Raw genomic sequence first — 16534 nt, 5'->3', positions numbered from 1 at the left:
CCCTGTGACAAAGCACTGGGAAAGCAAATAAGAGCTACTCTGTCTCCAAAAGGAGACTGTAACAGTTTGATATAGTTATGAATTCCAAAAATAGATATTGGATTATGTTTGTAAACTGGCCTGTACCTGGGTGTGATTAAATTATGATGAGGGCTTTGACTGTGCCAGGTCAGTAGGGTGGGGACAAACAGATCAAAGACATGGCAAATGACAGAGGTGAAGTTTTTCAGATTGGAGCTTTGATTGGAGTTTGATGCTGGAGCCCCAGGAAGTAAGCACACAGAGGAAAAAGAAGCCAGCCCCAGGAAGAGGGGACCTGAGCCAGGAAAAGAACACAGAGGAACAGAGATGGCTCCTTAGACATGGCAGAAACCCCAGGGAGAGAGATAGAGCCATTCACCTGATAGTCTCCAGCTGACCTTGTGGAGAGAGGCAAAGCCTAGAGAACCTCATAGTCTACAGCTGACCCTGTGGAGAAAACAGAGGAGCTGAGCCCAGAGGAACCCAGGAAGCCTGAACCCTCACAGATGTCAGCAGCCATCTTGCTCCAACACGTGAAAATAGACTTTGGTGAGGGAAGTAACTTATACTTTATGGCCTGGTATCTGTAAGTTCTTACCCCAAATAAATACCCTTTATAAAAACCAACCAGTTTCTGGTATTTTGAATCGGTACCCCTTGGCTGACTAATATAGAGAGTGACTAAATTGTGGAGAGAAAATTTTAAAACAAGCCATCACAGGGGCAACCAGAAAGCTGTATTATTTAGATCACTGGGCATTTCATGACCTCCCATCTAAATCCTCTGTGCTTTGGTTATGTTGACATGCCTTGTCATTGATAAGCTCAGAACTGCATTAAAAACAACTAATAAAAGCTGAATCAGATGACATTAAATTGTCACTTACTTATTTCTAACCTTTTCAACTCTTCTTTCAGTTTCCAACCTAAGAATGCTCTCACAGTTTGCACCAAAAAAAATGATGTGATGGTGTAATAAGACATAATGTTTTCCTTTTTAAAAAATTCAGTGTTTGTATGGAGTTAAGAAGCTCTTGAATATTTATGATTTAATAAAAAAATTCCAAAAGGAAAAAAATGATGAACCTGCTCTATCTGCCAACTTATAAAGACCTACTTAAGAGTCAACTACAGGCAAGAAAGCACCGAGAAAACTGTTGACATAGCCCCCTCCAATTGAGGAAAAGTAATTTAGGAAAGTCTTAAGCAACTGTGGTTGGGAAGAAAGAGAAAAATAATATTAAAACTCTTGCCTACCAGAGGCCTGGGTTGTTTTACATTAAGGGGGGGGAGTATGGAAATACGTCCTATCCATGAAATGTATTATAAATACGATCACCGGTGTCCTCTTTATTAAATTAGAAGAGAAATGGTGTTGAAAATTAAAGTTTAGATTACAGATAGAAGAAACACACGTTTAAGTTTTTCAGTATCTCCTTGAATTCTCATGTTCTCTCCAACATTAAATTCAATTTGGATGTATTCCAAGAAAATAATAGACACGAGAGGGGACATCAGGTCAGAAACAACCAGTAGGACTGGATTCCTTTTCTTTTTCCATTGAACAAGAAAATGGCTATGAACACCTTACACGACCAGGCAAACAACTACCTCTGCCATGGCTTTTGGACAAGCCATGGGGTAAATGATAAAGGAAAACAGAGCCCAGTAACAAATGACCCAGTACCCACCACTCTGGCAGACGCAAATGTGGCCATGATACTTACTGCATTAAAATTGGGGAAGAGGCTGACGGCAGCCGCAGTGTCAAGTGGAAAGGGAAGGAATGGTTTAATATCCAGCGATGGCTGCAGAGGAGGGGCCGGTGGACGGACCAGGGCTGGGAGCGCAGGGCTCTGGCAGGTGCCACCTGCGGAAAGGAGAGCAGAAGGAGCAGTCAGGGGTGTCGAGAGCAGGGCTTCTCAACTTTGTTCGTTCCACGGACCCCTTTGCAGGCGGGCGAATGCAGGGGCAGATGGTTTTATGACACTCCACATCGGCCTGTCTCAATTACATTTTAGGATTATTCGAAATTACGTTTTACAACTTTCCTATAACTGCAATACCTGATCACCTAACACAGTTCAACGTCTGTTCAAATGGGCATTTTTGGCAAACATTGAGAAATTCCAGGCTTCCCACGGTGTCCTAAAACCATCTCCGCCATCCTCACCAACCTTTCCGCAGGCAGTTACTCCACTGCTCTCAGAACACGCTACATCAAAATAAAAATCTTACGAAGTCCACACTACACTGTGTGTTATTTAATAATCATATCACACCCGCACAAGAATAACGTTTCTTGGAATTTTCAATTCGAGCTCACGGACCCTCTGAAATCTTCCCACGGTGGACCCCTGGTTAAGAACCCCTGCTCTGGAGCAAAGGCCAGTTTGTGGGTTCCTGGGGAAAAACCAGATGTGGAGTCTATTGACTTCAATAGAGAAAGGCCAAATGAGTAGATTTTCCCTTAGGTGAAGGCAGCTGGTTGAGCTGTTCCTTTTCCTGCAGATAATAACGACCTGCTTATGAAAGTAACAGTCAACACTGCAAACGGTATTCAATAACTCCCCAATCTGTCCTTCCCTTTCTACCCAGAACTCTGGATTGGGTCAATGACAAGTAGCTAGCCAAGATCTCTTCTTTCAGAAGGGAAACCCCTCCATTGCACCCTCATCTGTGCACCCTAAATACTGCTTTGAATATGCATCCGGTATGAGTGAGTACTTTACAGAACTGCTCTTTTCCAGCACATCCAAACCTCTGGCACCAAGCTGGCATGAACCTGGCACAGAAGAGAAGCGACTGCCAACGCAGGGCCTTACTGCTCTGGCAACCGGAGGATTAAAACCCAGCAAACACAGGGCGAAAAGTCTAGCAATCCCTGCAGCTGTTCAGCACCCCTACAGCTCTGAATATTCAACACCTACCTGCCTCCTCCCCAGCTATGGGTGGGTGGAATTTAGGAATGCCACCAGTGAACAAGCAGGAGCCCTTTTTGCATGCTGATAGGCAGCCTGCGGTTAGCAAGGGTGCACATGGTCTGGCCCCGTGTACAGGACCCATCCTCGGCATTCACAGGGTCCCATGATCTGGTAACGTTCCAACATATCAATTTGCTGTTAATTAAAGGCAGTTTGAATCCTAGGAAACTGTTAAAATATGCCAGCATTCTTCTAATCTGAGAGGCAAGCAGCAGACTGTAAAAACCTGCTGGGGAAGATCCAAGAAGCATTAGGAAAACAAAATGCAGTGGGATTTTCCAAGGAGAATTCTAGGAGACAGAAGGGAGGACAGAGACACTCGTTTGCCTGCCATCTTGTTTCTAAAGCAAAGTCGAACGAGGCTCCCTGTGAATTACCTTTACAAATCTCACAACCAAATTGTGGCCAAGCGCACACACTAGGCCAGCATCCTTCTCCCATTCAGTTCTCTAAACACGAGACAAACTTGCAAGTGGTTCCCCAATGATAAATCCAGCCCCATCGAGCCAGAGGATCTGAGAACAAGACCCACAGCAGAAGCCGTCAGTACAGGATTTAAGCAATCGCACACAAAAGCCATCAACTCCCCTGCGTCCAGGTATAAAATCAGCAGGAGCCCAATGAACAAAAATACTGTTTTGGTTTTTTTCCGGTTTTTACCTCCCTCTTGAAAGATTCCTCAGCATCAGCAAGACGAAAAACTGAAGTTTGAGTCAGTGAACCAATTAAAAATATATGTAGTGCAAGGTAGGAAATAGATAAAAGCAAAATATAACAAGTCTGCATTCACCAGAGCATGCCATTAACTTGTTTTATTGTCCACCCGGTAGTGCACTGAGCGTGGGGGTGTAAACTTCCCTGGTGAGCGCATCGATGAGACTTTGGTGATAGACCTGTCATGAGTTTAGTATTGTTAAAAGTTTCTCTTGATGGAAAGTTAAAGCCCCACAATAAACTTTTGGTTGCTGCCTCTCGGCAAACTCAGAAGGAAAATTAGTTTTGGTTGAAATAAGTGACGTGCTTTACCAGGTCCACAAATAATAGTGAGACCAAATAATTTTAAAAGATTTTCGTCTCTGTTATATATGTTATATCATTATGTCATTTGATCCAACAGCTCAGAAATTAAGTAAGCGTTAAAATAACCTGATGCAGGGAAAAAATAATTTGATAAACCCTTTAGCTGTTTATGTTGCTTTCACAGAAGCCCTCCAGACTTAAAATCACAAGACCATAATTTATCAGAAACATCCTGCAATGATTTCATTTATTTATTTTTATTAAAGATTTATTTATTTCTCTCCCCGTTCCCCCCACCCCCAGTTGTCTGCTCTCTGTGTCCATTTGCTGCGTGTTCTTCTTTGTCCGCTTCTGTTGTTGTCAGCGGCATGGGAATCTGTGTTTCTTTTTGTTGCGTCATCTTGCTGCGTCAGCTCTCCGTGTGTGTGGCACCACTCCTGGGCAGGCTGCACTTTCTTTCACGCTGGGCGGCTCTCCTTACGGGGCGCACTCCTTGCGCATGGGGCTCCCCTATGCGGGGGACACCCCTGCGTGGCAGGGCACTCCTTGCGCGCATTGGCACTGCGCAAGGGTCAGCTCCACACGGGTCAAGGAGGCCTGGGGTTTGAACCACAGACCTCCCATGTGGTAGACGGATGCCCTAACCACTGGGCCAAGTCCGCTTCCCAGCTATGATTTCATTTAAAGTCTCCTCTGCTTCAGGAGATCCAAAGAAGTTAAGGAATAACTCAATCTTTATTTTTTTTTAAATCCAGTACAATGAGAGGCACAAAGAATAAATAAATGTTGACTTGTTGGTTAGGTAAAGTTAATTCAACTCTTCTTTCTCCTTCTTTCTTCCTCCAGTTTATGTGTTTAATTTGCATTTATAGATAAAATTCAAGGCCCTCCCTCACTATTGCAAACAGGGTTTCTGTCCACTGAGGGAAAAACATCAAAGAAGAGTACTAAAAGTTGGGGTAAGTCAGGGAAAGTTGTGTTGCGCTCTTCCCACCTGTCGATGAATGGGAAGCAGAGGACACCTGATCACGTGTTCTGTGGCCACTTGCTGTGCAGTGGATGCTGGGATATGCTTCCCAGGGCCCCTTCAGGCCTGAGGCACTCAGCTCTCAGAAACAGCATAGCTTACGGCTCTCACCTGAGATCCTTCCACAAACCACCTGGGTCAAAGGCACTGCATTCCCCAAGTTCAAGCTTCTCCCCAGTGGAGGGGTGAATGGTCCCATCCAGTGACGCTTAAGGCTCTGCTCTCTGGCCTCAAGGTGGACAACTCTGAAGTCTATTCCACAAGCTGCTCAGAGGATCCAGGGGAAACGAGACCTCTGCTGTGACCACATTACGCTCAACCTAACTTCTTCCTCTGGCCACTTGGAAGCCCCCATACTCCTCACAGGTGATATTTCTAAGAGCATGTCCCCATAAAGTCTCCATCTGCATCCAGAGGAACCTAGGCCCCACGACCAGGGCAAAATGTATTACGATCAGTCTAACTCATGAGTCTAGGTGAACTGCTGAATTGCTTTATTCTATGGATAAAAAGTTGCCTCTGAATCTATAGCACTGGTATTGATGCCAAAAACAGAGGCAACTTCTTTACAAATTATCTGCAACTAACAGCGATGCTTTTAAAATCTAGTTAAGTCCTGAAATATTTCCCTTGAACTAATTTGTACATACTCAGCAGCTAGCACACTATTTGCAAAGAGTGCAAAATCAAAACTGGCAAACCTAATATGTTTATATTAAAATAGTCTCCCTGAGAAAACGGCTATTTCTTCCTTTCATTTTTAACAGAAACCATTGTCTCAGGATATGAATATATGTTTATTATTTTCCTTCATTTTTAATAGAGGCTATTGAATCAGGATATGACTATAGGTCTGCTATTATTTTATCATAAAAGTTGCCTGATACTATTAAACATCAACATATATAATGAATTTGTAGACTTTCCTGTGTATCAAAGAGAGTTATTCTGTTATTTTGGTTAACTTATGGTGTCAATTCATTCACTGTGAAATGTCACAGTTTTGGAAATACTAATATTGTTAATTTGAGGAAGGCATTTAAAAACTTCCATGCGGTGGGGGTGGGGGGTAAAAAGATCTAAATTCAGGTCCTGTGTATTTGAATATTTGTATATCTAATACTACACATTCCATAGTCTATGTAATTTTAACTTATACAGCAGTTTTAATATTTGGTTTTTCTGATTTGGGGGCAATCACTATCTCTACACACAGAATTTCTTATATACCATTAAAATCAACAAATAAAAAAAAATATAGTCATTGAATAGAGAGTAGTTATTAGACACTGAGTAAGGTATTTGATAGTAAAGGTAAATAAAATAAAGTAGTCATAAAAGCTCACAAAACTCTTCCACGTTACTTTCCAGCTCTTTGTTGCTGTTGGTTTATATTTAGAACTGAAGCTGCAAATATTGAACTATAGAGAAAACATTCACTATTACTTTGGTTTATTCACAAGATAGCTGTGTAGTCACAAAAGTACTAATTTATGAATTGGAAAAAAGAATGCTAGAGTCAGCTACTCCTGAGTATTTGTTACTAGAGACTCTGAGAAAGTGAGATATGTTCACTCATAAGTTGGTCTTTTTGAAAAGTATGTTAAAAGGTAAATTGAGAAGTTTTAAGAATTTACCCAGATAAACAGGAATTCTAAACCGGTGGGTCTCGGTTGAAAGCTAATTGTATTAGGGATGATGTATATAAAATGCCTAGCACAGTGCCTGACCAATTGGTGATAACCAAGTGAAATACATATTTTTTAAATGACCATAATAACTTCCAATGCAGCTGTTTGGGCTGGTCCAGACTCAAGTTCAGGTTCTCTGAAAGCAGTCCATCCAAACAACTTTAAAAGGACCCAAGATGAGTGCACAAGTATGGGATTATACCCAATATCACTGATTGTGCACTTTGGAGGAACTGTATGCTTTATAAATGTGTATCAGTAAAATTGACTTGTTAAAAAAAAAAAGGACCCAGTACCTTCATATTCTTCACTTTGCTTATTTTGGCCTCAGTAGGAGGATAGTCACAATACAAGGTAACTTTGTAAATCAGTATTTGGAATATTCCTGGAGAGAGGGAATTTTCTTTCCATAATGCAACACTCTTAACCTTGAACTTCTGCCTTGATCCACACAGGGTTCAGGAAACAGTCACAGACATTCTGTCTGACAGCTTAACCTACTACTTAATCTTTCATTTCCTGAAATGACAAAACCAAAGTTCAAAATGATCAGGGGTTGCCGCTGTTAAATATTCATGCTAGAGTGCGCCTTGGAACTGTGAATCATTTTAACATTATATTTTAATCTCTTTATGGAAAGAGAAGTATATCTCCTTTATTTCCTGATGGGAGAAATAATTTCTATAGTATTCTTTTCCATCACCATCAATTATATATACACACACACATACACATTAACATACAACGATACACACTTTACCTACATATATTTTAATAATGAGCCATGACTACACTACTTAACTGCTCGGAATATTCCTATCGAACAGGAAAATATCTAGAGCATTTAGTATAATATTGGGTTCTAAGCAGTTACTTTTGGTAAGCAACTAATTTGATATACATTGAAAAGTACTCGCATCCATTTCCAAATAATTTCAATTAGAATTTACCATGTCCATGGGGGAGGGGTTGCACGCCAGCAAGTTTGGGTTAAAAGTAATAGTAGACATAAAAAATTTAGATCTGATACTACCAACAGGGAGGAGGAAAGAAATGGTGGATTTGGGACATAAGCAAAACTTGATTTGACACAACACATGGGCCATGGGAATGCTGTGGTTAGTGTACTTGTAGGCCAGGGAGGGAAGGAAGAGAGAGAAAATAGTTAAATTTATAAATCTGTTGAGCTATTGACATGGGCAAGGCCTGCTAGTCTCTTATTTCGTTTACAACTCACAATTCTGCCAGGCATCTATTATCATACCCAATTTACAAACTCAAAAGCCAAGGCTGTAATAAAAAGCTAAATCGCTTACCTAAAATCACACAGGTAATAAATAGCATTTGGCGTGAACTTGCGCAACCTAACAGTTCTCCATGCACAAATTCAAATAGCTTTTGAACTAAAATGGCAGCTGCAACACCAAACAGAAAACACAAAGAAGACAAAACAATAACAAAGAGAACAATACACGAAGTCAGTTTTGTCACGTTAGGGCAAGCCAGCTCCCTTGCAGCTGGAATGTAAGCCATTAAAACCACCAAATCTGCAAGGGAGTTTTCTTCCTGCATAAAAATAAATTTAAAAAATAAAAAATAAAAATATAAAAGAAGTTTGTCCTTGTAAAGAAGATGATAAAGGAATATTCAGTAATTATCACTGATACTTTATGGCAACTACTGGCATTGTCCTATATTTGAAGAATCTAGAAAGATACAAATATCACATCAAATGGGCTTCAAAAATCCTGGCGTTTACGTTCTTTTACATCTCCTTGACAAATCAGGAAAATAAATATGTGTGTGTTATATTACCTTGTGTGGTAACCTCTCCTATCCTCAAGTTTCTTGGTTGGGGATGAATTTGGGCAGTTTTCTTGTCGGGATTAGTTTTGACTCCTTGGCTAGGAAAACCATAGGTCCATCAAGTTTCCTTACATCTCAGTGATCCAAACTTCCCCCCAGTTTCTTTGTTTAAATGGTGTTACCAACTGAACGATAAAACTAACAACTACTTTTTGAGATAAAATTTGAATTTAGCAGAACAGTTTTGCTCTTACCGCTCCAATTTTTTCCTTCAATTTTGGACTGTCGAGTCACCCACTACATACTGGAAAGCTGATCCGGTACTTTCTCCCTCAGGATGGATGTCCCAGTGGCCTAAAGTGACCTGCCCTTGACAAGTAAACTCAAGTGTGACAACAGGGTCCTAGCTCCACCACGGCGAGTGAGCAGCACCGAACTCCATGGGACAGTGGCTGCTGCCTCCCATGTCCTGCTCTTGACCACAAGGGTAATAGGGTGAGCCTGGAGGATGAGTCAGGTCCACCAGAGCACTGTTCCAGAAGTCATGATTCAAAAACATTTGTCCAAGGCAAGAGTCAGGGACTTGAGCTTTACCCATGAGGGAAAACATGTGTGAGTGATCCCCGTTTTCCCCTGGCCCATACACTTTATTAATTTTAGTTTGTGGGATTGAAATATTCCAGGAAACCACCTCCAAACTCATTCTGGAAGGAAGCTAGGAAAGAAGGACTAACATTATTTTCGCTTTCTCTGTCCCTGAACGTCATGACCAAAATCAAAATCCTGCTTCTGTGCAGCTGCCAATATCCTGAAGCACGTCTTCACTAGAGGAGAATTGGTATCTCTCATTTATTTTAATGTTCCTCACAGGTTTCTGGTGCTTGGGAAACTCAGGTAGGAGTTTTAAACATCCAATACCAAATATTCTTCTTTACTTCACCTCTCTATCAGTCAGGGGCAGGCTCCTGCCTCAGAGGAAATCAAAAGAGTTTGCCTAGAAAATCCTTTTCCAGTCAGCAGCCAGTGCTTTTGAACAAAGATACGCTAGTGCTGGGCTGTCCAATATGGTAGCCACTAGCCATGTGTGGCTACTTTAAATTCATTAAAATTAAAAATCCAGTTTCTCCAGCACACATTTCAAATGCTCACTAGTCACATGAGACCAGCAGCTCACTCTATCGTTCATCATAGATGAAGAACATTTCCACCATCACAGAAGGTTCTATTGGATAGCACAGCCGCAATGCAAAACTCTCATTCTCAAGTGACTTGGAATCCAGACTACAGCCTGTTATAGGCTGTTTCCGAATGTGTTGCTCATAGGAGAGAGAAACTCTTGCCTTCTCTTGGATGTTTCTGCTTTCGGGATTGAGGAAGGCAGCCACCCAGCAGCTAGATATGGCCATTGTCAGAAGCCAGATGCTTCTGGAATCATAATTTGAGGATTATGTATAGAGAAACCTCTGAAGGTAGTCAAACCACTTGACTGCCAGAAAGGATAAATTCCATCCATTTTTAGAGATGGCATTGGCCAATCTATGACTTTTCATGTGTTATCAATGATGATACCACTTACAAGGAAACCTAATTGAAAAAATTAAATTCTGAAATCAATATTAATAAATACTGAGTGCTTGGGAACAAAAATGATACAACATCCTCCAGCCAAAGATGCAAAAAGGCCATCGGATGTTTATTAGTATTATTACGAGTGCTATCAGAAAGCTTTTATTTCACCCAAAAAACTGTGTAACGATAGCATTTTACTAATAGCCAAATGTTTAAACTCAGTTAACGTAGGCAATTTAACCTGCTTTGCTACATCTGCCTTTAAAAGTGATTTTGCAGATATTTAGGGTTTGGTCATTTCACTTTAAAAACGCTGTGTTTCCTGGTCTTGTTTATCCATGATCCATACCTTTTGGTTGGGACTTGCCTGCATGCATCTGCTCTGTGACAGAGGGGCCGAGCATTACGTTCATTCTGCAGCCTGATAAATATTCTCTTTTCCCCAGTTTCCTTAACTGCACTATACTCTCTCTGTCACCTCTGAGCACTTCTCACTCTGTGAAGCATGAAACATGATGCAAGCTTAGCTTTCCCAGTACCATCATGGTGAGTGTTGCGGATTGAAACAGGCACCCCACAAAAGATGCATTCCTCAGCTTAATCTGCATTCCTGTGGGTGCGCACCCATTTAAATAGGTCCTTTGGAAGACGTTATTAGTTGAGGTGAGACCAAACTGAATCAGGATAAATCCTGATCCATAAGCCTAGAGGCCTAAGAAAGAGAGGAAATCAAGATGCAGTCAGGGAAGACAAGACGTAGAGCCAGACGACAGATCAGGCCATAGGAGAAGACCCAGGACATCACCATGCAGCAGAGGTCTGCCTTCACCAGAATGCTACCAATCCCAGGAGCAAATGAGGTCCTGCTCCTGTCTTGCTTTCAGACATCTAGCCTTCAAAACTGTGAGACAGTAAAGTCTTGTTTGAGACAGCACTCTATGTGGTATTTGTCATAGCAGCTCTGGCGAACTAAGTCAGTGAGTTAGGCAAGAATGATAGAAATTAAAGAACACCTTCATTCATCTACTGAATACATCCCTATCAGGTAGATGTTGAGGCTATTGATTGAGACAGGGAACACCTGAGGAAAAGCAGGTCTAAGAAGAGATGACAAGCTCAGTTTTGAACATAGTGAGTCTTAGGTCCACGTGGAAATATGGACTAGGCCACTGGGTATGTGGGACTGGTGTTTAGAAGACATTTCTGGGCAGACTATACTCTGTAGACACACTGGCGAGTCAGCAGGTAGCAAGTGAAGCCTTGGGTATGAATGGGATTTCCTTAGGAAAGCATAGAACAAAGAGAAGAGGGCTTCGTATTGGACCTTGAGGATCTTTAGCCCAGCCAAGAAGACTGAGAAGGATTGGCAGGAAAGGGAAACAGGAAGAGGGAAGAATGTAATCTCCCAGAGGCAATGGGAGATTAAAAGGAAGGAGTGGTAGCATCTTCTAAGGCTGCCAAGTGACCAAGTAAGATGGTGATGTCTTACACTTAGTAGCATGGAGATTGTCTGTGACCTTTATGAGTCATTTAAGTGCAGTCATTTAAATGAGTCACATCAAAAGGAAGCCATTTTTGAGGAGGGTGAAGGATGAATGAGAGTTTCAGAATGGAGAGTAGCGGAAATAATTATTTGGAAAATTTTGACTGGGAAAGAAGAGAGGAGGTCCTATCTATAAACAGGGATAAATGAGTTTTAAAGGTATGAAAAGGAATGGATTCAATTCACAATATCAGCTATAACTCACTTTTGGAATCTTACATTTCAGCTAGCAATTAAATTCAGAAAATGTGAGTCAGAGCCCATTACACCTTATTGCTTACTCAGCATTATAATTTGTATTTTCCTGGGTACCATCCCACCCCACCCCACATATGTCATCTACTTCTGGTTCAGGAAGCAGCTCAAATATCACTTCCTTTCTTAACCATCTCCTAGACATCTCAGTAAAAAGACGACTTTGGAGTCCACTTTACCTTGGACAGCTTTCCAACTGAGGAGACATCCCTGGACCATATGACGATGGTAGTTCTTGCAGAGAAAAACTATTTTACTCTCCTGTGTCATATATATTAGGGGTTCCTGATACCGAGTGATTTTTTTTTTTTTTTAGGAATGGCTAGCTGGATGAACAAACAAATGAATGGGTAAGTTCGGATCACAGCCTGCTGAGGTGTTGTGCCCTTCTTCTGTTGTGCCCAATTAACTATTGCATAGCCCATCAAATTCCTTGAAGAACTAGGAGGACTAAACAATCAGAGGCTTGAGTGGAGTACATTGCTAAGAGGCGAGGAACATTTTATCATGAATTTTCAGTCCAATTACATTCCCAATGTAGTTGTTTTTTCCTTTAAAAAATAAGCAAATGGTTTAAACCTAAAAAGTCTTAGATTTTTATAATACATTTTTGTTTACATTTTTCTTGCAGAAGTTTCTTAAAACCTGGGTTTTTTTAAAGTTTTTTTTTTAATTCCACACCCCGCCCCATAGCTCGCTTGTCTGCCTACTTGCTATGTCTCCTCACGTTATCTGCCCCTTGTTGCTGTTCCTTGTCCACACTCGCTTCCGTCTGCTCGTTCTGTCCACTAGTTATCTGCTCATCTTCTTTAAGAAGCACCAGAAACTGAACCTAGGACCTCCCAGGTGGGAGGTGGACACCCAACTGCTTGAGCCACAGCTGCTCCTTGCATGTTGTGTCAGCTCGTTGCGTCTGCTTATCTTCTTTTGGAAGCACGCAGAACCAAAGCCAGGACCGCCCATGAAAGAGGTGGATGCCCAGCTGCTTGAGCCACATCTGCTGCCTGGATTTTATTTTTAGGTGTGAAATTATTCTACATTGTAAATAACTTTGGCCCCTTGCCACCACAGGCATAAAAGCAATTGTATACCTGGCACTGTGCTGGGCACTCTGTGGGGTACAACAGCCTCGTAGATAAGGAAACGGAGCAGCAGGAGAGTTAACAAATTGCTCCAGACCACACAGGTAATGACTGGTAGAGCGGGATTGGGTACTCAACATTCTGCCTCAGAGTCTAAGCTTTTATGTCTATCTTTTATTTGGAGGTTGCCATTTTTTCCATGCAAGGTGGTACAGAAAAAATAGTTCTAGAAACAAAAAGCTGAGGTCAATGAAACTTTGCGAAAGCAAATCAAATCAATTTATACTAAAGGGCATTTATTTGGAAGGCACTGGGTTATCCAGTTCCTGCCTCACATGTTTCAGACTGGGATGTAATCCAGTCTATTGCACGTGATATATCTACTGAGTCCACCAAATACACTGCATTCCTCCAAATGTGTCAGATTTGATTCTGTTTGAATTAACTTGTTTTTGGTTCCATTCCCCCTTTCACTTTGACTACAGGGTCTAGAAGAGTAGACAGAAAGTAGACTTATATCCTTCGTGATTAATTCCATTGAATTAATTCTATTCATGGTAGTATCTCCTACAGCATTCACTCAATTGTGAATGTTTTCACCCAGTGTTTCATTAAAGATTGTTATTAACCTTTCAGTCAAGAATACTGAAAGAAGGAAAATGTCCTTTCATAATAGCTATGGCACAAGATTTCTAGGAAACACCATGGGAGATGACATATGGGGTGAGAGTCTAGGTCACTATTATCACCACTGATCAAAATAAAACATATTAGGAACTGTGAAAGCCCTAATTACACAACCTTATGGGGCCAAAACCTAGTACATCCCTAACATTTGCAGCATACATTAGCTTCCAAGGTTTAGGAACAGTGAGTTCTGGTTTTCAATGTTTGGTGAACGTTCTTACAAACTGTAATAGCAAAACGAAATTCCGATTTCAATTTCTTCAAGAACATTCCCTGTGGAGCTGACGTGCTCTGTTTAGTCTCGGCCTCAATGTGATTGTTTCTTCTGGCAGGTTTTGCTTAAAACAAACCTAATTTTATATTTGCTTTTAATTCTGAAACATTTGGTCCTTGGAACAGATGTAAAATCAGTTACTAATGGAACTGTAGTAATTGTGGTATCCTGAAAATGATTTGCTTTAAATGGAAGAGAAATAATAAAATGCCGGTTGCGTGACAGAGGTTCTGCTTAACCATCTTTTATTTTTATAAGGAATCCTGCCACTTTGGGCACTTATTATAGCCTAGGTTCTGTGCTTAATGGCTTTACATCCATTATTTACATAAACAATGAAGGTATTCTTTCCTCAGAAGAAGCAGAGGCTAAGCAAGATCATTTTAATAAAGATAAACCACATCATTCAACGGTAGAGTCAAGAAAAGTTAGTAACCAGAGATGTCAGATTCCAAAGCCCATGTTACTTGATTTTATCACACCCATTTCCTTCTCAAACACCCACCAAATTCTGATTACCACCAACCTGAAATTGGAATTGATGGAAGCAGAAATTGCCTCTGAGAAAAGAACCTGAGTTTCACATTCAATTAGCTAGGAGGCAATGGATGCAGGGTTTACAAGTCCAGGGGGAAAAAAGAGAAAAGAAACTGCTTACAACCCCGAAGAGGAGAAAGTCATCATTCGAAGGCTACGGAGCCATTGCCAAAATGCAACACATCATGAAAAGGGCATCGGGACAGTGATAACATAAATGAGATCGTGAATAGTGCAGTTAAACACAAGGATTAAGACTAACCTGAGGGAAACGGACTTTGGCCCAGTGGTTAGGGCGTCCGTCTACCATATGGGAGGTCCGTGGTTCAAACCCCGGGCCTCCTTGACCCGTGTGGAGCTGGCCCATGCGCAGTGCTGATGCGCGCAAGGAGTGCCTTGCCATGCAAGGGTGTCCCCCGCGTGGGGGAGCCCCACGCACAAGGAGTGCGCCCCTTAAGGCGAGATGCCCAGCGTGAAAAGAAAGAGCAGCCTGCCCAGGAATGGCGCCGCCCACACTTCCCGTGCTGCTGACGACAACAGAAGCGGACAAAGAAACAAGACGCAGCAAATAGACACCAAGAACAGACAACCAGGGGAGGGGGGAAAATTAAATAAATAAATAAATCTTAAAAAAAAGACTAACCTGAAAGAAAGGGACAGCAAATAATCAGGGTAGCTGTGGTTACTGGAAAACACATTGGACGAAAATGAGGAGCATTAAAAGCTAAATCTGAGATGGTCTTTTCAAGCACCTCTGAGCTCAGAGAGTCTCTGGCACTGACCAGAAATGCAGGAATAAGGCAAATGAGAGAACACACGTTTTCTGGTTGACATCATCGTCTTCCCACCTTCTAGTCAAGTGGAACTTGAAATATACACATCCTTCACCTGACATGGGGCACACACACATCTTGATTTGTGGTCCTCATTTCCATCCCTTTTACTCAACTCATACTGAGTCTGAATTAACTCACTGATGTAGGACATTACAGAAATTACATCTTATTTTTCTTTGACTGCAAATTCATTAGAAGCTCGTGCTCTTATGGATTGTTAGAATTTGGGTGTCCAGAACAGCACAAGACTAAACAAATTTCTAAAAGAAAATTTTAATTTTGCAATGAGAGTAAAACACATTGGCAATTAAATTGCACTCTCCTGGTGTATGGTGGACCACAGGAATGGAAGTGCTCAGAGAAGTTCCAATTTCAAATAATAATGACCATTAAAATAATAAACACTATTATTTTTTATCACTTTATATAAACATAGACTCTTAATCTTCATAACAGTTCTGTTAGCTCTTAACAGTTTAATTTTTCAGTAGCAGAAAATGAAGCTCATGAGATTAAGTATTTCACAGCAGCTAATTCAAAGTAGGGATGCAAACATAGGATGGCTGATTGACAATAAAGTCATATTCCATACATTGTCCCAATAAGCCAAGGACAGAAATCCATTTCCAATACTTAGGCCAAATATTACCATTTAATCATATTTCTAGCTGGCCTCAGAATCCATCCGAGCATAATGTAATTGATCAGAGTTTAATAACCCCAACATACTAAAAACGGCCTCCTCATGATAACATTAGGCTATCCCAAACTACTATTTATAATCACTGGTAACCCTTAAAGATGTATGAAAATCCTTTATAAGTGTGTTGGAAGACAGATGGTAGAATAATTCTTATAGGTTCCTTGTAGAAAGCCATGTTATGAGTGTTTAGACCACTTTTGGTTAGAATCTGGTAAGCACATATGAACGACATCTGAATTTACCGCCAAAGCTTGCCCAGGTTATGAAGATAACTAGAAATTAAGACTTCCATTCCTAGGCTGCCTGCAATAGCAAGTGTGGACTTGCTATTTTAAAATTATTTTCTGAAATTCCCTCAGATGTGATTGAACATCTTGAGGATAAACAGCTTCCCCATTCTTCTCCACTGATCTGTGGAATGATCTACTCCACGGAAACTCAAATACCTCTGAAAAAAAGCAAAACTACGAACCCTAAAAGCAAACTCGCGGAGTTCTGA

The 16534-nt window shown here is 41.1% G+C and overlaps 1 protein-coding gene across 3 annotated transcripts in view; it reads right to left on the bottom strand.

The window, feature by feature from the left end:
• The window catches only part of ZNF385D (zinc finger protein 385D), a 994621-nt gene that overhangs the window by 271205 nt on the left and 706882 nt on the right, over window positions 1-16534 (bottom strand). For all 3 annotated transcript variants that reach the window (XM_004449034.4, XM_004449035.5, XM_004449036.4), the window contains one exon: window positions 1749-1891. In XM_004449034.4, the coding sequence (XP_004449091.2) occupies window positions 1749-1891 (143 nt within the window). The remainder of the gene's footprint in view (window positions 1-1748; window positions 1892-16534) is intronic.

The sequence above is a fragment of the Dasypus novemcinctus genome, chromosome 31 (genome assembly GCF_030445035.2).
Source record: "Dasypus novemcinctus isolate mDasNov1 chromosome 31, mDasNov1.1.hap2, whole genome shotgun sequence".
Lineage (NCBI taxonomy): Eukaryota > Metazoa > Chordata > Mammalia > Cingulata > Dasypodidae > Dasypus > Dasypus novemcinctus.
This window is presented reverse-complemented; position numbering and strand designations above follow the sequence as displayed.